At 42.6% G+C, this 24,239-nt stretch overlaps 1 protein-coding gene across 1 annotated transcript; it reads left to right on the top strand.

Moving 5' to 3' along the window:
• Positions 1-23,132, top strand: LOC115514671 (olfactory receptor 10C1). Its single transcript, XM_030316794.1, is given in 4 exon segments — positions 1-38; positions 18,938-19,092; positions 19,095-19,488; positions 22,865-23,132. Coding segments are annotated over 4 exon segments (855 nt in total).
• Positions 23,133-24,239: the final 1,107 nt, after the last annotated feature.

Raw genomic sequence — 24,239 nt, 5'->3', positions numbered from 1 at the left:
ATGTTGGCTAACGGCTATGAAGTTCTAGTTTACGCAAGGTGAGTATGTTTGGGAGCTCCAGGACACAGCACTGTAACTATGGATAAATTATTGTATTCTACCTTGAAATTTTGTAAGGGGTAGATGTTAAGTATTCTTTTTTTTCTTTTTTTTTTTTAATATATGAAATTTATTGTCAAATTGGTTTCCATACAACACCCAGTGCTCATCCCAAAAGGTGCCCTCCTCAATACCCATCACCCACCCTCCCCTCCCTCCCACCCTCCATCAACCCTCAGTTTGTTCTCAGTTTTTTTTTTAATATATGAAATTTATTGTCAAACTGGTTTCCATACAACACCCAGTGCTCATCCCAAAAGGTGCCCTCCTCAATACCCATCACCCACTCTCCCCTCCCTCCCACCCTGCATCAACCCTCAGTTTGTTCTCAGTTTTTAACAGTATCTTATGCTTTGGCTCTCTCCCACTCTAACCTCTTTTTTTTTTTTCCTTCCCCTCCACCATGGGTATCTGTTAAGTTTCTCAGGATCCACATAAGAGTGAAACCATATGGTATCTGTCTTTCTCTGTATGGCTTATTTCACTTAGCATCCCACTCTCCAGTTCCATCCACGTTGCTGCAAAGGACCATATTTCATTCTTTCTCATTGCCACGTAGTATTCCGTTGTGTGTATAAACCACAATTTCTTTATCCATTCATCAGTTGATGGACATTTAGGCTCTTTCCATAATTTGGCTATTGTTGAGAGTGCTGCTATAAACATTGGGGTACAAGTGCCCCTATGCATCAGTACTCCTGTATCCCTTGGATAAATTCCTAGCAGTGCTATTGCTGGGTCATAGGGTAGGTCTATTTTTAATTTTCTGAGGAACCTCCACACTGCTTTCCAGAGCGGCTGCACCAACTTGCATTCCCACCAACAGTGCAAGAGGGTTCCCGTTTCTCCACATCCTCTCCAGCATCTATAGTCTCCTGATTTGTTCATTTTGGCCACTCTGACTGGCGTGAGGTGATATCTGAGTGTGATTTTGATTTGTATTTCCCTGATAAGGAGCAACGTTGAACATCTTTTCATGTGCCTGTTGGCCATCCGGATGTCTACCTTAGAGAAGTGTCTATTCATGTTTTCTGCCCATTTCTTCACTGGGTTATTTGTTTTTCGGGTGTGGAGTTTGGTGAGCTCTTTATAGATTTTGGATACTAGCCCTTTGTCCGATATGTCATTTGCAAATATCTTTTCCCATTCCGTTGGTTGCCTTTTAGTTTTGTTGGTTGTTTCCTTTGCTGTGCAGAAGCTTTTTATCTTCATAAGGTCCCAGTAATTCACTTTTGCTTTTTAATTCCCCTTTGGGGATGTGTCGAGTAAGAGATTGCTACAGCTGAGGTCAGAGAGGTCTTTTCCTGCTTTCTCCTCTAAGGTTTTGATGGTTTCCTGTCTCACATTCAGGTCCTTTATCCATTTTGAGTTTATTTTTGTGAATGGTGTGAGAAAGTGGTCTAATTTCAACCTTCTGCGTGTTGCTGTCCAGTTCTCCCAGCACCATTTGTTAAAGAGACTGTCTTTTTTCCATTGAATGTTCTTTCCTGCTTTGTCAAAGATGAGTTGGCCATACGTTTGTGGGTCTAGTTCTGGGGTTTCTATTCTATTCCATTGGTCTATGTGTCTGTTTTTGTGCCAATACCATGCTGTCTTGATGATGACAGCTTTGTAGTAGAGGCTAAAGTCTGGGATTGTGATCCCTCCTGCTTTGGTCTTCTTCTTCAAAATTCCTTTGGCTATTCGGGGCCTTTTGTGGTTCCATATGAATTTTAGGATTGCTTGTTCTAGTTTCGAGAAGAATGCTGGTGCAATTTTGATTGGGATTGCATTGAATGTGTAGATAGCTTTGGGTAGTATTGACATTTTGACAATATTTATTCTTCCAATCCATGAGCAGGGAATGTCTTTCCATTTCGTTAAATCTTCTTCAATTACCTTCATAAGTTTTCTATAGTTTTCAGCATACAGATCTTTTACATCTTTGGTTAGATTTATTCCTAGATATTTTATGCTTCTTGGTGCAATTGTGAATGGGATCAGTTTCTTTATTTGTCTTTCTGTTGCTTCATTGCTAGTGTATAAGAATGCAACTGATTTCTGTACATTGATTTTGTATCCTGCAACTTTGCTGAATTCATGTATCAGTTCTAGCAGACTTTTGGTGGAGTCTATCAGATTTTCCATGTATAAATCATGTCATCTGCAAAAAGCAAAAGCTTGACTTCATCTTTGCCAATTTTGATGCCTTTGATTTCCTTTTGTTGTCTGATTGCTGATGCTAGAACATCCAGCACTGTGTTAAACAACAGTGGTGAGAGTGGGCATCCCTGTCGTGTTCCTGATCTCAGGGAAAAAGCTCTCAGTTTTTCCCCATTGAGGATGATGTTAGCTGTGGGCTTTTCATAAATGGCTTTTATGATCTTTAAGTATGTTCCTTCTATCCCGACTTTCTCAAGGGTTTTTATTAAGAAAGGGTGCTGGATTTTGTCAAAGGCCTTTTCTGCATCGATTGACAGGATCATATGGTTCTTCTCTCTTTTTTTGTTAATGTGATGTATCACGTTGATTGATTTGCGAATGTTGAACCAGCCCTGCATCCCAGGAATGAATCCCACTTGGTCATGGTGAATAATCCTTTTTATATGCCGTTGAATTTGATTGGCTAGTATCTTATTGAGAATTTTTGCATCCATATTCATCAGGGATATTGGCCTGTAGTTCTCTTTTTTTACTGGGTCTCTGTCTGGTTTAGGAATCCAAGTAATACTGGCTTCATAGAATGAGTCTGGAAGTTTTCCTTCCCCTTCTATTTCTTGGAATAGCTTGAGAAGAATAGGTATTATCTCTGCTTTAAACGTCTCGTAGAACTCCCCTGGGAAGCCATCTGGTCCTGGACTCTTATTTGTTGGGAGATTTTTGATAACCGATTCAATTTCTTCGCTGGTTATGGGTCTGTTCAAGCTTTCTATTTCCTCCTGATTGAGTTTTGGAAGAGTGCAGGTGTTTAGGAATTTGTCCATTTCTTCCAGGTTGTCCAATTTGTTGGCATGTAATTTTTCATAGTATTCCCTGATAATTGTTTGTATCTCTGAGGGATTGGTTGTAATAATTCCATTTTCATTCATGATTTTATCTATTTGGGTCATCTCCCTTTTCTTTTTGAGAAGCCTGGCTAGAGGTTTGTCAATTTTGTTTATTTTTTCAAAAAACCAACTCTTGGTTTCGTTGATCTGCTCTACAGTTTTTTTAGATTCTATATTGTTTATTTCTGCTCTGATCTTTATTATTTCTCTTCTTCTGCTGGGTTTAGGCTGCCTTTGCTGTTCTGCTTCTATTTCCTTTAGGTGTGCTATTAGATTTTGTATTTGGGATTTTTCTTGTTTCTTGAGATAGGCCTGGATTGCAATGTATTTTCCTCTCAGGACTGCCTTCGCTGCGTCCCAAAGCGTTTGGATTGTTGTATTTTCATTTTCGTTTGTTTCCATATATTTTTTGATTTCTTCTCTAATTGCCTGGTTGACCCACTCATTCGTTAGTAGGGTGTTCTTTAACCTCCATGCTTTTGGAGGTTTTCCAGACTTTTTCCTGTGGTTGATTTCAAGCTTCATAGCATTGTGGTCTGAAAGTACGCATGGTATAATTTCAATTCTTGTATACTTATGAAGGGCTGTTTTGTGACCCAGTATATGATCTATCTTGGAGAATGTTCCATGTGCACTCGAGAAGAAAGTATATTCTGTTGCTTTGGGATGCAGAGTTCTAAATATATCTGTCAAGTCCATCTGACCCAATGTCTCATTCAGGGCCCTTGTTTCTTTATTGACCGTGTGTCTAGATGATCTATCCATTTCTGTAAGTGGGGTGTTAAAGTCCCCTGCAATTACCACATTCTTATCAATAAGGTTGCTTATGTTTATGAGTAATTGTTTTATATATTTGGGGCTCTGGTATTCAGCGCATAGACATTTATAATTGTTAGCTCTTCCTGATGGATAGACCCTGTAATTATTATATAATGCCCTTCTTCATCTCTTGTTACAGCCTTTAATTTAAAGTCTAGTTTGTCTGATATAAGTATGGCTACTCCAGCTTTCTTTTGGCTTCCAGTAGCATGATAAATAGTGCTCCATCCCCTCACTCTCAATCTAAAGGTGTCCTCAGGTCTAAAATGAGTCTCTTGTAGACAGCAAATAGATGGGTCTTGTTTTTTTATCCATTCCGATTCCCTACGTCTTTTGGTTGGCGCATTTAATCCATTTACATTCAGTGTTATTAAAGAAAGATACGGGTTTAGAGTCATTGTGATGTCTGTATGTTTTATGCTTGTAGTGATGTCTCTGGTACTTTGTCTCACAGGGTCCCCCTTAGGATCTCTTGTAGGGCTGGTTTAGTGGTGACAAATTCCTTCAGTTTTTGTTTGTTTGGGAAGACCTTTATCTCTCCTTCTATTCTAAATGACAGACTTGCTGGATAAAGGATTCTCGGCTGCATATTTTTCCTGTTTAGCACACTGAAGATCTCGTGCCAATTCTTTCTGGCCTGCCAAGTTTCAAAAGAGAGATCAGTCACGAGTCTTATAGGTCTCCCTTTATATGTGAGGGCATGTTTACCCCTTGCTGCTTTCAGAATTTTCTCTTTATCCTTGTATTTTGCCAGTTTCACTATATGTCGTGCAGAAGATCGATTCAAGTTACGTCTGAAGGGAGTTCTCTGTGCCTCTTGGATTTCAATGCCTTTTTCCTTCCCCAGTTCAGGGAAGTTCTCAGCTATTATTTCTTCAAGTACCCCTTCAGCACCTTTCCCTCTCTCTTCCTCCTCTGGGATACCAATTATGCATATATTATTCCTTTTTAGTGTATCACTTAGTTCTCTAATTTTCCCCTCATACTCCTGGATTTTTTATCTCTCTTTCTCTCAGCTTCCTCTTTTCCATAACTTTATCTTCTAGTTCACCTATTCTCTCCTCTGCCTCTTCCATCTGAGCCGTCGTCGTTTCCATTTTGTTTTGCATGTCGTTTAAAGCGCTTTTCAGCTCCTCGTGACTGTTCCTTAGTCCCTTGATCTCTGTAGCAAGAGATTCTCTGCTGTCCTCTATACTGTTTTCAAGCCCAGCGATTAATTTTATGACTATTATTCTAAATTCACTTTCTGTTATATTATTTAAATCCTTTTTGATCAGCTCATTAGCTGTTGTTATTTCCTGGAGATTCTTCTGAGGGGAATTCTTCCACTTGGTCATTTTGGATAGTCCCTGGTGTGGTGAGGACCTGCAGGGCACTTCCCCTGTGCTGTGGTGTATACCTGGAGTTGGTGGGCGGGGCCGCAGTCCGACCTGATGTCTGCCCCCAGCCCACCGCTGGGGCCACAGTCAGACTGGTGTGTGCCTTCTCTTCCCCTCTCCTAGGGGCGGGATTCACTGTGGGGTGGCGTGGCCCGTCTGGGCTACTTGCACACTGCCAGGCTTGTGGTTCTGGGGATCTGGCGTATTAGCTGGGGTGGGTAGGCAAGGTGCACGGGGGCAGGAGGGGCAGGCTTAGCTCACTTCTCCTTAGGTCATCCACTTCAGGAGGGGCCCTGTGGCAGCAGGAGGGAGTCAGATCCGCTGCCGGAGGTTTGGCCCCGCAGAAGCGCAGAGTTGGGTGTTTGAGCAGAGCGAGCAAGTTCCCTGGCAGGAACTGGTTCTCTTTGAGATTTTGGCTGGGGGATGGGCAGGGGAGATGGCGCTGGCAAGCGCTTTTGTTCCCCACCAAACTGAGCTCTGTCGTCCAGGGCCTCAGCAGCTCTCCCTCCCTTTGTCCTCCAGCCTTCCCGCTTTCCAAGCAGAGCTGTTAACTTATGACCTATAAGTCGCGCTTGCTATCGGAACACAGTCTGTCAGGCCCCTCTGCTTTTGCAAGCCAGACTCAGGGGCTCTGCTTGGCCGGTGAGCCACCCCTCCACCCCGGCTCCCTCCCACCAGTCCATGGAGCGGGCACCGCCTCGCCGCCCTTCCTACCCTCTTCTGTGGGCCTCTCCTCTGCGCTTGGCTCCGGCGACTCCATTCTGCTAATCCTCTGGTGGTTTTCTGGGTTATTTAGGCAGGTGTAGGTGGAATCTAAGTGATCAGCAGGACGCGCGGTGAGCCCAGTGTCCTCCTATGCTGCCATCTTCCCTCTCTCCTCACCAAAATAATTTCTAAAAGAAAATACTCCAGAGTAATTAACAGGTGTTATCTACCCAAGGAATGGAACAAATAGGAAGTTCAGGTTCTAAGGAGCTGCCTTGTTTGTGTCAGTGGCCCCACGCTAGCTCTTTATTAATTGCACCACCTGGGATGCTGATAGCGAACTGAGCTTTGGAACATTTCAGGCCTGGCATGGAATGCAGTTTTTACACAAGTGTCTTGTGGTTCAGAAATCCGATTTCACAGCTTATCTTCCGTTAGATGAAAGTGTTTACAGTGTGTCTGGAGCTGGAGTAAGTTCCTGCAGGTGCCGAAGAGCAGGGGCCTCCTCTCTCCTCTCATTAATTTGCTGATGCCTAACTGCACTGACGCATGGTGAGATACCGGGGAGAGAGCAGATGTTAAGTATTCTTATGGCAACAAAGAAAAGATGCTAATTATGTGAGGTAAAGGATATATTAATTAGCTTGATTTGGGTGATTATTTCATAATTTACACGTATATGAAATCATCAACTTATATCCCTTAAATACATATAATTTTTATGGGTCAATTATATCTCAAAATTCTACAGAACTATTTTTAAAAAATAGAAACTATTTAAAAAAGAACTATTAAAAAAGAACAATTTTAAAAAAGGTCTATTTTAAAATAGAGAACTATTGGGGAGGAGCCAAGATGGTGGAACAGCATGGAAGTTTTTGTGCGTCTCGCATCCATGAAATACAGCCAGACCAACACTGAACCATCCTACACACCTAGAAAACTGATTGGAGGATTAACACAACAATCTGCACAACCTGAACAACAGAATTCAGCAGGTAAGCAGCGCGGAGAGGTGAAGGTGGGGAGCAAGAAGCCGTGAAAGGTAGGGAACCCCTTTCGCAGGCAGAGAGAAGATGGAGACTGGGGAGGGGGGAAGAATACAGGAATAGCACCCCTCCCCAAAAGCAGCTAGAGAGAAGGGGGAAAATTGGAAACAGCCGCAGGGACTAAACTAAAAAGGGACAGAGCAGAAAGGAGAGGATTTATATTCCATTAAGACCATAAACAAGGGGAGCGCAAAGGCTGCAACTCCTCAGCTCGATACCTGGTGGTGCTCTAGTGGGAAGTGTGAATCCCCAGGAACAGAGTGGGGTCCAGGAGGTTCTCAGGCCACACAGGGAAAAGCGGTTCCACTGCTGGAAGGACATTTGGTAGAGACTGTTGAAGCCACCTGGTCCCAGCAGACCCTGGAAGGCAGCCACATTCGCTGGTGCTGGGTCAAGGTAGTTAAGGGTGAAGCCTGGTGCCTGATGTGTGTTGTGATTTTCCATAATCCCTGAAATGCTGCTGCTACACTGTCTTGCGAACTTTTTCTGGGGTGGACTGGCACCTGGCCACAGTCTTGGGGCACCAGGAACAGCAGGGTCCAGCAGGCATTCCTGGGTGCAGCTGACATTCGGCCATTGCTCATTCAGCCATTGCTTGGTGAGACCCTCCCACAGAGGGGCAGAATGGGTCAAAGCCAAAGTCCTTCAGAAGTAAGGGGCTGGGGAAAACAGCCACATCTGAGACAAAACTTGGGAGAGAAGTACTGCCTGGAGCCTGGTCACAAGAAGGAAAAAGCAGGGAGTGACAAGAGCTGAAGACAGAGGACAAGTATGCGATTGCTGATGTGGGAGAACAGACTGGGTAGCTGGGTGGCACCATTTTCACTGCTCGCACGCATGCGCATACGCACCAATGAGCACTGCAACAATCCACCCCAGTAGGCTAACAGTACCATGTAGTGAAGAGCAGAGCTGTTACACTGAGCCCTGCCTGACTGGGCCAACTTCACTCTTCAAGAACACAAGACTCACCGCCAGCTTAATTTATGGACTATGAAGAGTTACATAGACTGACTTCTAGGGGAAAAGGAAGCAATTTCAGTCATACTTCAATCTGAGAGCAGGTTCATCTATTCATTGTTTTTCTTTTTTCTTTTTTCTTCTTCCTTTTTCCCTTTTACAATTCTTTTCTTTTTCTTGAATACAGAAAGAGAAAAAATTCATTTTTATTTTCAATTTTTATTAAAATATCTATCTTCAATTTTTATTACTATATTTTTTACTTTTGTGTAAATTTTTTCAAATTCTACTTTAATTCCGTCATTTTATTTTAGTCTACTTCAGTGTACTCACCTTTTCAAATTTTCAAATAATTTCCTTTTTTTTTCTCATTTTCATTTCTTTTCTTTTTCTTGAATGCAGAAAGAGAAAAACTTCATTTTCACTTTCAGTATCTTTTCAAAATATTTTATTTAATTTTTATTACTCTATTTTTTTGCTTTTATGTAAATTTTTTCAAATTGTATCTACTCCCATCATTTTATTTTACTCTACTAGTGTATTCACTTTTTCAAATTTTCAAATGATTTCTTTTTTCTTTTCTTTTTTATCTTTTTTCTCTTTTTCATTTCTTTTCTTTTTTCTTAAATATAGAAAATGAAAAATTCATATTTATTTTTAATTCTTATTAAAAATATTTTTAATTTTTTCCCACTATATTCTTTAATTTTGTGTATATTTTTCAAATGCTGTTTTATCCCCATTACTCATTTTAGTCTACTTCAGTGTATTCATTTTCACAAATTCTCAAACGATTTCCTTTTTTTTTTCTCTAATCTGTCAAACCACTTTTAACACCCAGACCAAAACACACCTAGGATCTAACACCATCTATTCGATGTGTGTGTCGGGGGGGGAGGTGTTAATTTTTAATTTTAATTTTCTTTTAATTTTAATTTTTTAATTACAATTTTCATACCTCATGAATTACTTTTCTCCCTTCAAAATGACAAAACGAAGGAATTCACCCCATAAGAAAGAGCATGAAGAAATGACAGCCAGGGATTTAACCAACACAAATACAAGCAAGATGTCTGAACCAGAATTGAGAATCACGATAATAAGAATACTAGCTGGAGTCAAAAATAGATTATAATCCCTTTCTACGGAGATAAAAGAAGTAAAAAAATAGTCAAAATGAAATTTTAAAATGCTATAAGTGACCTGCAATCATGGATGGATACAGCGGCGGCAAGGATGGATGTGGCAGAAGAGAGAATCAGTGATATAGAGGACAAACTTATAGAGAACAATGAAGCAGAAAAAAAGAAGGAGATTATGTCAAAAGAGCACGAGTTGAGAATTAGAGAAATCAGTGACTCATTAAAAAGGAACAACATCAGAATCATAGGGGTCCCAGAAGAGGAAGAGAGAGAAATAGGGATAGAAGGGTTATGGGAGAAAATCATAGCAGAAAACTTTCCTAAACTGGTAAAGACACAGAAATTAAAATCCAGGAAGCACAGAGGACCCCCATTAGATTCAACAAAAACCAACCATCAATAAGGCATATCATAGTCAAATTCACAAAATACTCAGGCAAGGAGAGAATCATGAAAGCAGCAAGGGAAAAAAAAAAGTCCCTACCTACAAGGGAAGACAGATCAGGTTTGCAGCAGACCTATCCACAGAAACTTGGCAGGCCAGAAAGGAGTGGCAGGATATATTCAATGTGTTGAATCAGAAAAATATGCAGCCAAGAATTCTTTATCCACCAAGGCTGTCATTCAAAACAGAAGGAGAGATAAAAAGTTTCCCGAACAAAATTAAAGGAGTTTGTGACAACTAAACCAGCCCTGCAAGAAATTTTAAGGGGGTGAGGTGCCTGGGTGGCTCAGTCAGCTGAGCATCCAACTTGGGCTCAGGTCATGATCTCACGACTTGTGGGTTCAAGCCCCACATCAGGCTCTGTGCTGACAGCTCAGAACCTGGAGCCTGCTTCTGCTTCTGTGTCTCCCTCTCTCTCTGCCCCAACCCACTCGCATTCTGTCTCTGTCTCTCTCAAAAATAAATAAACATAATTTTTTTTTATAAAAAGAAAGAAAAAAATTTTAAGGGGGATTTCTGAGGGGAGAAAAGATAAATACACACAAACACACACACACATACACACACACACACACACACACCAAAAGCAACAAAACATTAGAATGACCAGAGAACACCACCATAAACTCCAACTCTACAAGCATCATAATGGCAATAAATTCTTATCTTTCAGTACTCAGTCTAAATGTAAATGGATTCAATGCTCCAATCAAAAGACACAGGGTAACAGAATGGATAAGAAAACAAGACCCATCTATATGCTGTTTACAAGAGACCCACTTCAGACCTAAAGACACCTTCAGATTGAGAGTAAGGGGATGGAGAAACATCTATCATGCTAATAGTCAATAAAAGAAAGCCAGAGTAGCCATACTTATATCAGATAATCTAGACTTTAAAATAAAGACTGTATCAAGAGATGCAGAAGGGCATTATATCATAATCAAGGGATCTATCCACCAAGAAGACCTAACAATTATAAACATTTATGCGCCAAATGTGAAAGCCCCAAATATATAAATCAATTAATCACAAACATAAAGAATATCATCGATAGTAATAGCATAATATTAGGAGACTTCGACACCCACTCACAACAATGGACAGATCATCTAATCAAAAAATCAACAAGGAAACAATGGCTTTGAATGACACACTGGACCAGATGGACTTCACAGATATATTCAGAACATTTCATCCTAAAGCAGCAGAATATACATTTTTCTCCAGTGCACATGGAACGTTCTCCAGAATAGACCACGTAGTGGGACACAAATCAGCCCTAAGTAAGTACAAAAAGTTCAAGATCATACCGTGCATATTTTCAGACCACTATGCTATGAAACTCGAAATCGACCACAAGAAAAAATTTGGAAAGGTAACAAATACTTGGAGACTGAAGAATATCCTACTAAAAAATGAATGGGCTAACCAAGCAGTTAAAGAGGAAATTAAAAAGTACATGGAAGTAAATGAACATGATACCACCCCAACCCAAAACTCCGGGACAGAGCAAAGGCTGTCATAAGAGGAAAGTATATAGCAATCCAAGCCTTCCTAAAGAAGGAAGAAAGATCTCAGATACACAACTTAATCTTACGCCTTAAGGAGCTGGAAAAAGAACAGCAAATAAAACCCAAAAACAGCAGAAGACAGGAAATAATAAAGACTAGAGCAGAAATTAATGCTATCAAAATCAAAACAAAAACAAAAACAAAAAACCATAGAACAGATCAATGAAACCAGAAGCTGGTTCTTTGAAAGAAATAACAAAATTGATGGGGCACCTGGGTGGCGCAGTCGGTTAAGCGTCCGACTTCAGCCAGGTCACGATCTCGCGGTCCATGAGTTCGAGCCCCGCGTCGGGCTCTGGGCTGATGGCTCGGAGCCTGGAGCCTGTTTCCGGTTCTGTGTCTCCCTCTCTCTCTGCCCCTCCCCCATTCATGCTCTGTCTCTCTCTGTCCCAAAAATAAATAAACGTTGAAAAAAAAAATTAAGAAATAACAAAATTGATAAACCACTAGCCAGTTTGATCAAGAAGAAAAAGGAAAGGACCCAAATAAATAAAATCAAGAATGAAAGAGGAGAGATCAAAACCAACACAACAGAAATAAAAACAATAATAAGAGAATATTATGAGCAATTATATGCCAATAAAATGGGCAATCTGGAAGAAATGGACAAATTCCTAGAAACATACACACTACCAAACCTGAAACAGAAAGAAATAGAAAATTTGAACAGACCCATAACCAGTAAGGAAATCTAATTAGTTATCAAAAGTCTCTCAAAAAACAAGAGTCCAGGGCAGATGGCTTTCCAGGGAAATTCTACCAAACGTTTAAGAGTTAACACCTATTCTCTTGAAACTGTTCCAAAAAAATAGAAATGGAAGGAAAACTTCCAAACTCTTTCTATGAAGCCAGGATTATCTTGATTCCAAAACCAGACAGAGACCCCACTAAAAAGGAGAACTACAGACCAATTTCCCTGATGAACATGGATGTAAGAATCCTCAACAAGTTACTAACCAACTGGATCCAACAATACATTAAAAGCATTATTCACCACAACCAAGCGGGATTTATACCTGGGATGCAGGGCTGGTTCAATATCCGCAAAACGATTAACAGGATTCATCACATCAATAAAAGAAAGGACAAGAACGATATGATCCTCTCAATAGATGCAGAGAAAGCATTTCACAAAATACAGCACCCTTGCTTGATAAAAACCCTCAAGAAAGTAGGTATAGAAGGATCATACCCTGAGATCATAAAAGCCATATATGAATGACCCAATGCTAATATCATCCTCAATGGGGAAAAACTGAGAGCTGTCCCCCTAAGGTCAGGGACAAGACAGGGATGTCCACTCTCGCCACTGTTACTCAACATAGTATTGGAAGTCTTAGCCTTTGCAATCAGACAACACAAAGAAATGAAAGGCATCCAAACCGACCAGGAGGAGGTCAAATTTTCATAGTAACCATCAAGACAGTATGGTACTGGCTCAAGAACAGACATTCAGATCAATGGAACAGAATAGAGAGCCCAGAAATGGACCCACAAACCTATGGCCAACTAATCTTTGACAAAGCAGGAAAGAATATCCAATGGAATAAAGACAGTCTCTTCAGCAAGTGGTGCTGGGAAAACTGGACAGAGCCATGCAAAAGAATGAGCTTGGACCACTTTCTTACACCATACACAAAAATAAACTCAAAATGGATGCAACGCCTCAATGTAAGACAGGAAGCCATCAAAATCCTTGAGGAGAAAGCAGGCAAAAACCTCTTTGATCTTGCCCACAGCAATTTCTTACTCAACACGTCTCTGGAGGCAAGGGAAACAAAAGCAAAAATGAACTACTGGGACCTCATCAAAATATAAAGCTTCTGCACAGTGAAGGAAACAATCAGCAAAACTAAAAGGCAACCCGACAGAACGGGAGAAGATATTTGCAAATGACATATCAGATAAAGGGTTAGTATCCAAAGTCTATAAAGAACTTACCAAACTCAACACTGAAAAAACAAATAATCCAGTGAAGAAATGGGCAAAAGACATGAATAGACACTTCTCCAAGGAAGACATCCAGATGGCCAACCGACACAGGAAAAAATGCTCAACATCACTCATCAGGGAAATACAAATCAAAACCACAATGAGATACCACCTCACACCTGTCAGAATGGCTAACATTAACAACTCAGGCAACAACAGATGTTGGTGAGGATGCGGAGAAAGAGGATCTCTTTTGCATTGTTGGTGGCAATGCAAGCTGGTGCAGCCACTCTGGAAAACAGTATGAAGGTTCCTCAAAAAACTAAAAACAGAACTACCCTACGACCCAGCAATTGCACTAGTAGGTATTTATACAGGTGTGCTGTTTCAAAGGGACACATGCACCCTCATATTCATAACAGCACTATCAACAATAGCCAAAGTATGAAAATAATCCAAATGTCCCTCGATGGATGAATGGATAAAGAAAATGTAGTATCACACACACACACACACACACACACACACACACACACACAAACACACAATGGAGTATTACTCGGCAATCAAAAAGAATGAAATCTTGCCATTTGCAACCACATGCATGGAACTGGAGGGTATTATGCTAAGTGAAATTAGTCAGAGAAAGACAAAAATCATATGACTTCACTCATATGAGGACTTTAAGAGACAAAACAGATGAACATAAGGGAAGGGAAACAAAAATAATATAAAAACAGGGAGGGAGACAAAACGGTAGAGACTCATAAATATGGAGAACAAACTGAGGGTTGCTGGAGGGTTTTTGGGAGGGGGGATGGGCTAAATGGGTAAGGGGCATTAAGGAATCTACTCCTGAAATCATTGTCTCACTATATGCTAACTAATTTGGATGTAAATTTTTTTTAAACTTTTTTTTAACGTTTATTTATTTTTGAGACAGAGAAAGAGAGACAGAGCATGAACGGTGAAGGGGCAGAGAGAGAGGGAGACACAGAATCGGAAGCAGGCTCCAGGCTCTGAGCCATCAGCCCAGAGCCCGACGCGGGGCTCGAACTCATGGACCACGAGATCGTGACCTGAGCTGAAGTCGGACGCTTAACGACTGAGCCACCCAAGCGCCCCGGATGTAAATTTTTAAAAATTTAAAATAAAATTTAAAATAAAAATAAATAAGTAAATAAATAATAAATAAAATAGAGAACGATTTTTAAAAAAAGAAAATGTAAATTGTCACCACTTTGAAAAAGTATATAAATATCTACTTAAGCTAAAAAAAAAAAATACACATATTCTTTGGGGCACCTGGGTGATGATTCAGTTGGTTAAGCATTTGACTCTTGGTTTCTGCTCAGGTGATGATCTCACAGTGACAATCTGACAGTCTTAAGATTGAGTCCGGTGTCAACCTCCACACTGGGTGTGGAGCCAACGAAATATTCTCTCTCCCATTTCTCTCTCTCAAAATAAATAAATAAACTTTTTAAATATATATATTCATACATAAAAATCAGTATGTCTAAGGATATTTGCTGAAGCATTATTTATAACTGGTAATGACCAATCACAGTGAATGATCAATAGGGAAATGAAATCATACAAAACAGATAAATACATACATACATACACAATAGTCCAAGGGACTCCAAAAGATTCCTACAGGGTGTTGCTAAGGAAGAAAATCGAAATACAAAAAGTATATATAACAACTTCATATTTTTGTTTAAAAAAATACCAAAACATTTGTGCAATGGGAGAGAGCAGAGAAGATAAATAAAAGGATTCAAGACTGCTCACGGGAATTGCTTCAGTTGCTAAGACAGCTTCCTTAGAGGAAGGCTTGGAGAAGGGAGGAGTCATCAAAAAGTAGAAGGAAATGAAAACACAGCATTTAAAGATGTTTGTGGATGGGTGTGTGTTTGCCTTTATGTGTCAAAGACCTGTATGTACACATTTATATATCAAAAGGAAAACTAAATGGTTTAAAAAGATTGTAGCATTTTAGTCTATAAAAGCAGAAACTATAACATAAAATAATAACACAACTAAGATCAAATGTATATTACATAAATAGGTATAAATGGGCTGCACTCACACATTGGAGGAAAAAGATTTTAGATGGGATCACTAAACAAATGTCAGTTCTGTTTAAAAGAGACAGATCTAAAACAAAGTGATTCATCAATACTGGAAATTTTTATTTATTTTTTTTTTAAATTTTTTTTTTCAACGTTTATTTATTTTTGGGACAGAGAGAGACAGAGCATGAACGGGGGAGGGGCAGAGAGAGAGGGAGACACAGAATCGGAAACAGGCTCCAGGCTCTGAGCCATCAGCCCAGAGCCTGACGCGGGGCTCGAACTCACGGACCGCGAGATCGTGACCTGGCTGAAGTCGGACGCTTAACCGACTGCGCCACCCAGGCGCCCCGATACTGGAAATTTTTAAATGCTCAAATGTACACTAGGCACATGAAATAACAAAAATCACAGGAATCACTTCCATTGTCAGATGACGTTACTTCATATATATAAAAAATAGTAAACGGCAGAAAAATATCAAATGGCATTCATAATGCTAGTAGATAAAATTTACAATGAAGATATAGCAAAGATAAATATTTATGTCCCAAATAATAAGTATCAATGTTCATAAAGCAAAAAGCACAGGAAACACAAGAAGTAAATATAGATTAAGTTTCCAAGTCTTCTAAGGCTGTGGAAAAGCCATAATACAATCTATGTATGTAATTAATAATAGTAGTAGAGCCGTTGAGAAAATATATATTTGATACAGAGCTCTGTTTTCTTCTGTGTGGGTGTCCACGAGACACTGGCACCCAAGGACCGTGTTACATCACACAGGTTACATCACACAGACAACTCTCAGTTGGAAAGACAGAGAGGGAGCAAAGGAAACAGGGAAAGAAAGGAGGAAAGTGTAGACAACTGTGTGGGATGTCAAGTCAGCTTGGGGAAGACGGTGGGTCATCTGCACCCACAGCAGAGTCCCTGTGACTGACAGTAAATTGTCCCTACTAAGCAACGGGGGTGTCGGATTGCCTGCAATCACAGTGGCACATTCTCCAAAACCAAACCAGCAGAACATTGCGCACACCCTCGTCGGATAAGAGCTGGGGGGCAGGGGGGAAAGGGACGGAAATCCGTGGAGCAAGTGACGGCCTACACACACACATGCATTCGCCTGTTTGGATGAGCCGCTCAAAGCTTCAGTAAGCATGACACTTTGCCCTTAAATACGTCGCTATGGTTAAGTATCACACTGAGGGAATTTAACATTGATACGACAATATAAAATCCGCATTCAATTTTCCCAGTTGTTCCAAAGTCTTTTAAAGCGATTTTGTTGTGGGTTTTTTTTTGTTGTTGTTGTTTTGTTACCCACGATCCAACAAGGATCCTGAATTATATTTTATGGTCATGTTTTTTAGTCTTCAATTTAGAAGAGCATCCCCTGGGCCTTCGTCTTGTCCTTTACAGACATTGGTACTTTTGAAGCACATGTCAGCTGTCTTATAGAAGGTGCCACAGTCTGGGTCACGGTCTGATTGTTTCCTTATAATTATACTCAAGTTAAACATCTTTGCAAAGAATACTACATGGGTCTCACTGAGAGAGCATTCACATGGGCATGTGTCCACGTGGAGTATTTCCACTCTGCTCCTTGGGGCATGCATGCCACCACCCTCCTTAGAGGCCCATGCACCAGGGACAGAAGACTAATGGACAGAAAGGAAACTGGATCCCTGAGCACTTGTCGAGTCAGAGAAACCACAGCGTTCTGAATACAACACTTCAGACGTTCAAGTGAAAGGCAAATACATTTTCATCCTCTGGAGCGACTGATATTTTTATCACTTTAGACAAACCGAATAAAGGGGGCAGATACTATAGATTTGGAAGGAAACTAAGTAGGGGATCTGGTGTAAGTAAACTTTGAACTTCTAGTTACATGAGCCAATAAATGAACTGATTGTCTAAGCCAGTTTGAGTTTGGTGCTTATGTAATGATTGTTACATGTCTTGAAAACATCTTATCTGACACACACGCTTTATCATATCTCTGAAAATGTGTAAGAATATAGAACCAAACAATATACTGAAATAATAGTGTAAAAAATGTTCTTGTATAATAAATTAAAAGAGAAAAACAAGAAAAATTAGGGATAGTTTTCCAAGAAAATGGCATTTATCAGCTCACTAAGGTCAAAAGTGTTTATTTCTCTTTTACATTCTTAGTGCTCTCTACAATGACTGAAATATATAAGGGACTCTGACTGGGTTATCAAATGAGTTGATTACTGAATTATAGCTATAGAAACAAGATTGATAGAAATGCATTATTTGCATAAGTGTATTAGGACATCTATAGTAACAGAAAGAAGAAAATCATGAAGAAAGAGAAGAAAATATCTCTGGTTGAACCAGAATATCTCTGAAACGTTCTGGACAGGTCACACTCTACTCTTCCCAATCTAAGAGACAGACTCCAAAACAACAGATTTAATTGTTTATGTGAAGAGTTCTCCCCATTGGAAAGTCAAATGCTTGGAGACTCAGGTCCTCAGAGACTCTTAAAAGACCGCACTGAGGGATCCACAGTGCGAAGAAAGAAGGAAATAAGTCATCAAATACCATCTGCCTTTATCACTGCCTATTTCTCCAAATAGAAAGACAACATTTAGATAATGTCTCCTGGAGGCCAGTAAGGTGGAATGAGCCAAGGACTCCATACCTGCAGAATAACAGCATGTGAACTTGCATTTTTAATATTCGATCTTGAATATGGTTATCTTCTTGCACTTCTTTGGATTTATGCATCTGTTTGACTATCTCTGACATTTATATTTTTATGTTAAATGTGTTTTCACTTTCATTGTTATTTGTAGTGATACTTGCATTGTGTAAACATGATTTATTTTTGACCTTAGATGCACCTAGAGAGTGAAAATATTGGGCTATTTATTTTTCTGTGCTGTATTTAGAAATTTAATGTTAGTGTGTGAGTTTGTGGACTTTATGTGTGTGGCTTAGGGACCTGAGGATGTGCTATGGTATAACGGGGTGAGTTTTAGAGGCTGTCAAATGCAGAAATAAACAACCAAGAAGACCTTTTTATCTCCTTCCTGGGCACCTTTTTAAACTAGGGAGCCCCTCACTTGTTGGGATAGCCATTTACCTGTCTCCAGGAGTTTGAAGGAGATGGCCTCTCAAATTCCCTTCCTCTCCTTGCAAAGCATGAAATTTGTTTAAAGGCAAAATGATAAGGACAAAAATAAGAGAGAGAGAAAGAGGAGGTGAGTGGATCTGGTAACTGAAAAGAGAGCTGGAAAAATTTCTAGAAGAGGTGAAAATTGGGTCAGAGACGATACACACTGAGAGGAAAGTAAAGAGAAACCAAGTGAAAGAAGGAAAGAAAAAGAAAGAGAAGGACCCAAGTGGGAGAAGAACACAGGGGAAGGTCCCGACAGAACAAATTCTGGATTTGAGGAGGAGGACGCCTGCCTGCAAGCCCCACGGAACAGGAGGAAGGGCTGGGTGGCAGGCTCAGCGCTCAGCCCTGGGGAAGCTGAGGCAGGACCGCGTGGGTCCCACCAAACGCAGGCACCTGCAGAGGTGAGTTTAGCCATCCAGGCTGGCAGCACTGAGCCCTCCAAAGGGAGCAAGGCTGACGTGGGCAAGGGAGTGCTGCCCCAAAGGCCAGGGACACTGGGAGAACGGGCATCCAGAGGCCACCTGTGTCCACGTCACGATTCCGTGGCTGCCCCTGCCCTGGGCTGTGAGCAGGTTGGGCACGAACGCCTCCCTGGTGGCCAAGTTCATCCCCGTGGGCTTCTCCCACCTGGCCCACCTGCAGGGCTGGCTCTTCTTCCTCTTCCTGGGCATCTACCTGCTGACCGTGGCCAACGACCTATTCATAGTAGTCGTGGTGTCGGCCGACGCCACCTGCAGTCCCCCAGGTACTGCTTCCTGCGCGTGCTGTCAGCCCTGGAGATTAGCACCACATCGGTCACCCTGCCCCTGCTGCCCCACCGCCTCCTCACAGGCCAGTGCCACGTGCCCCACATGGGCTACAGTCTCCACATGTTCTTCTTCCTCTTCCTCAGGGCCACGGAGTGCTGTCTCCTGGTGGCCGCAGCCTATGACTGCTACACAGCCATCTGCAAACCCCTTGGCTACCCACTCCTGCTGAGCCACAGGGTGTGCCTCCAGCTGACAGGGGCCGCGTGGGCCTGTGGAGTGATGCTGGGCCTGAGCCACACCTTCATCTTCTCCCTGCCCTTCTGCAGCCCCGACTCCAGCCTACACTTCCGGGTTCTTCTTGCCCTGTTTGCCAGGTGCAAAAACCCACCACAGATATGGAAGACGACAACTATAAATTACCCTTCCCACTTGCATTCAGCGCTCAGATCTTTGGAGAAACAGTCTCCTCTGAGCCCGTCGGTGTTAAATAAATCTCCAATCCACCAAGTTCTCCAAGTGCTGCTTGGTTTTTCCACCAGCGTTCCAGTCTGGTTGCGAAGCATACTTGGTTCCCTGACTGGGAAACCCAATTGTGCTGGTCTATTGTTGCCACTGGCTTGGGAGAACAGCGAGGCAGTGACAGAATGAAGGATCACAAGGGAGAGGGCCCACCTTGCCTGAATTTCGGCAGTCTCCTTCTCGGTTGCCTCGGGCCGGCCCCTGCTCCGCCACTCCCACTGGACTCAAGGAGACTTGGCAGGTGAGGACCTGGACCCGACGTCAGAACTGGTAAGGCTGGAGCCCAATCTAGTCAGGCCCACTCGCAAGAGTGGAAGGGGGACCTGATCACTCTCCGAGACTTCAGAAGTCTCACAGGTAGGAATTCTGTGGAAGGAAATATAATAACCTCTGGTGTGTGTGTGTTGAATGTGCGGCTCGGCCAGGCTTGCCAGTCGAATTCGAGTCTGTAGCTCCACGGACGGGCACCCTTAAAGTCCCCAAAAATTTACAGAGTCTGAACGGGCTCTCCTGTGTCATGGTGAGAGTATAAGGTCTAAGGTGGTATCGGGTCAGATTCCGACCACAAGTCACAAAGCTGAGTCCGCTAAGGCCAAACCTCACCTAAAGTTTCCCTCGGGAACGCGACCAGAGGAGTATCTGATTGGCCCTCTCATCTGAGGGGATACCCTCCCTTTGTCTGTCTTTGCGACACCAAACACAAGAAAGGAATTAATAATGGGATCAAAACAGAGTAAGCCTACGATTTTAGAGGTCATACTCAAAAATTTTAAAAAGGAATTTTCAGACGATTACAGGGTGAAAATGATACCCAGGAAGTTAAGGATCTTTTGTGAACTAGAACGGCCCCTATTCAATGTAGGATGGCTCCTAGAAGGGACATTAGATACTCAAATAGTGCTGTGGGTTTGGCTAATAGTCACTGGGAACCCAGGCCACCCTGATCAATCTCCATACATTGACTCCTGGCTTGAAATTGCCCAAAATCCCCTGCCTTGGGTGTGATTCATCACTAGCAAACAGAGCCAGGCAAAGGTTTTAGCCACTTTATGTGGAGGCTCACCCAAGAAGCCAAAGAAGCAACCCACTGCTCCCCTAGTGTTTGCAAGAAACCCAGAGGAAGATCCCCTCTTTCTGCCACCTTATGACTCACCGGGCTCCCTCCCCACTGCCCCTGAGCTTGAAACTCCTCCCCCCCCCCATCTGTCTCTCCTCCTCTCCTGGACCCAGAGAACCCTACCTGACAAGGACCAGTGGCCAGACTGCACCCTTGGCCAGGCACAGGCACTCTCCAGATGTCAGTCCAGATCCGCCGGTACCAAGAGGCTCTCCTCCGGGGCATCAGAGCAGGGGCTGAGAAGCCCAGAGTTAAGAAGGCCAACTCAGAGGAACCCTCAACCTGGCAGTGATCAAGATCCAGTCAACCGCTTAAACTGACCCTCAAAAAGACACTGGCCCCTGAGACCTCCACCCCTGCTCCAGCCACACCCCAGAAGCTGGCTGGCCTGCACATGGCAGAAGCTTGAGGAATCAATGTGTGGACTGAGCCCAGGAGTTCGGATGCAACTCCGCCAGCCCTTGCCCCTTACTGGTGTCATCGCCCTGATCTTGCTTCTTGCTGTTGGGCTAATAGAGACTGCACCAACAAACTGGCCATGGAACAGATGGCAGACTCCCTGGTAACCTAACAAAGCCAAATCAACTCCCTGGCAGCAGTGTCCCTCCAAAAGAGGCAAGCCCTTGACCTCTTCACTTCAGAAAAAGGAGGGACTTGCATCTTTCTGGGGGAGGAATGTTGCTATTTTGTAAACCAATCAGGAAGAGTCAGGACTAAGGTTAAGGAACTCAAGGAAAGAATTCAACGTAGACAACAGGAAAACATCAGTCGATGGAGAGGATGGGATCTCACAGACTGGGCTTCCTGGCTCGCTTCGCTGGCAGGGCCCCTTCTTTCCATAATTTTCCTTGTGACCATCGGCCCCTGTATACTAAATACCCTGGTACATTTTATTGAAAACACTGTTGCTCGTCAAACTACAGCCCGTATCTTAGCTTTCCAAGAGTACCAACCTGTAAAACTGAAAGGTGACGCCTAGTGAAAGTTTTTTTTTAAGGCATCAAAGTGGGTAATGTTGGAGAAATGAATAAAGTCTCGGGGCGCCTGGGTGGCACAGTCGGTTAAGCGTCCGACTTCAGCCAGGTCACGATCTCGCGGTCCGTGAGTTCGAGCCCCACGTCGGGCTCTGGGCTGATGGCTCAGAGCCTGGAGCCTGTTTCCGATTCTGTGTCTCCCTCTCTCTCTGCCCCTCCCCCGTTCATGCTCTGTCTCTCTCTGTCCCAAAAATAAAATTAAAAAAAAAACGTTGAAAAAAAATTAAAAAAAAAAAAAAAAGAAATGAATAAAGTCTTACACCACAAGATGGCCGATGAGACTAAAACAAGCTCTGGTCTCTGACTTAGAGACCCCTCTTCCAGGTTCTTCTTGTCCTGTTTGTCGCACACACAAAAAACCCCACAGATATGGAAGCTGATGACTATAAATTACCCTTCCCCCCTTCATTCGTAGCTCAGATCTTTGGAGAAACGGTCTCCTCTGAGCCCGCCGATGTTAAATAAATCTCCAATCCACCAAGACCTCTGAGTGCTGCTTGGTTTTTCCACCTGAGTCACAGCCTGGTTCCGTAACAGTATTTTCTATTCCACCATTTTCTTTGTTCGGTCTACCTCAGCCTTATTTTGTGCAGTTCACGGAAGGCACATTAAAGCCTTTCAGGGACAAGGCCTGCATGCAAATCACAGCACAGAGCCTGCTGAGTGGGGAAAACCCTGGATTAAGACGGAAGACCTGGCTGCCACCCACACCGTGCCACAGATGACTCTCAGGACCTGCCACGTTCTGCTGCCATCATGTCTCTGGTTTTCAACTTCCTCAATGAACCACGTGGGCCTTGCGCCAGGTTCAGACCCACTCTTCTACACCCCAGGAGTTTCTCTTTCTTGTGGCTGATTTTCTTACAAAGAACCAAAAAGATTATGTTCAATGCTCCTTGTCCACCATCCCTACCAAGTGATCTTGAACTATGGTAATCCCAGCCAAATATAAGCATGGTCACTTGGTTGCCATAGAGACCAGTCAAAATAGGTAGCAAGTTTCTAAATTCAAAACTATGACGCTGGATCTAAAACAAGTCAAGAGGAAAAGTTTCTGTTTATTTACAAAGATATTTCCAGCAAGAGGGCAGACAAGCCTGGTTCACCAGAAGAAAGGGAACAAGAGGATGAAGGGACCTTTAGTGACCCACATCTACCTTCCTCCAATGCCTCGGCGCTAAGAGAGCAAATGATCGCGGCTCCCAGGATGCAGTGTGCTCTACACCTGGCCTGTCTGGTCCACGCTCATCATGTGCTCCAGCTGTGTGGAGGCAGCCAGCACGGGACCCAGAAAGCCTCGGCCAAGGCATCTTGTCTCACCCAGGACCGTCAGCTCCTTGTCTGCTAGAAGCCAGCCCCAGCCACACACAGCTTTGCAAACTAGTGCACCAAAAACAGTAACACAACTGCCTGACCAGATGCCTGAAATGCGCCCATAAAGACTCATAAAAGCTCTTCCCTTCAGATCACAGATGATTTCTTGCTTTAGGAGTTTCTGAGAAAGTACATTACCTTTTACAGCTTGAGGGAACGTTCTAACAGCAAGGCGTCACAGGACTTGGAATCCACACAGGGCCAGGGAATGATGGCAGACAGGCCAAATGCAAAACGGAAGGGTCTCACAGGTGGAAAGGTGTGTAAGTCCAACCTTGTGCCCCAGTCAACAACAGGATACCTACAAAAACAGACACTCAGATCAATGGAACAGAATAGAGAGCCCATAAATGGACCCACAAACATATGACCAACTAATCTTTGACAAAGCAGGAAAGAATACCCAATGGAATAAAGACACTCTCTTCAGCAAATAGTACTGGGGAAACTGGACAGCGACATATAGAAGAATAAACCTGGACCACTTTCTTACACCAGACACAAAAATAAACTCAAAATGGATGAAAGACCTAAACGTAAGACAGGAAGCCATCAAAATGCTTGAGGAGAAAGCAGGCAAAAACCTCTTTGACCTCAGCCTCAGCAACTTCTTACTCAACACGTCTCTGGAGGCAAGGGAAACAAAAGTAAAAATGAACTATTGGGACCTCATCAAAATAAAAAGCTTCTGCACAGCGAAGGAAACAATCAGCAAAACTAAAAGGCAACTGACAGAATGAGAGAAGATATTTGCAAATGATGCAGTGTGGGGGTAATGGTGGGGTTCAGGGTTTTGGAGCTGATGGCCAAGAAAGAATTTTTAAGATGTCTTTGGTGCAAAAAGGTGGTTTTATTAAAGCATGGGGATGCGACCCATAGGCAGTAAAGTCTAGGGGAAGTTTCCAGTGAGACTTTCATAAGCCGAAGCAGACTCAAAGGACACTGGAGGCCTAGCTATTGTCAAGCTAGGGTGGTTTTTCTCTCTAGCAAAGTATTAGCATTAAGACAGTACGGGGTTCCTGGAGGGATGGTTTACTCTGCCAGCCTCAAGTATCTGCCAATGGGCTGCAGGTTATAAAGA

The sequence above is a fragment of the Lynx canadensis genome, chromosome B2 (assembly GCF_007474595.2).
Source record: "Lynx canadensis isolate LIC74 chromosome B2, mLynCan4.pri.v2, whole genome shotgun sequence".
NCBI lineage: Eukaryota > Metazoa > Chordata > Mammalia > Carnivora > Felidae > Lynx > Lynx canadensis.
This window is presented reverse-complemented; position numbering and strand designations above follow the sequence as displayed.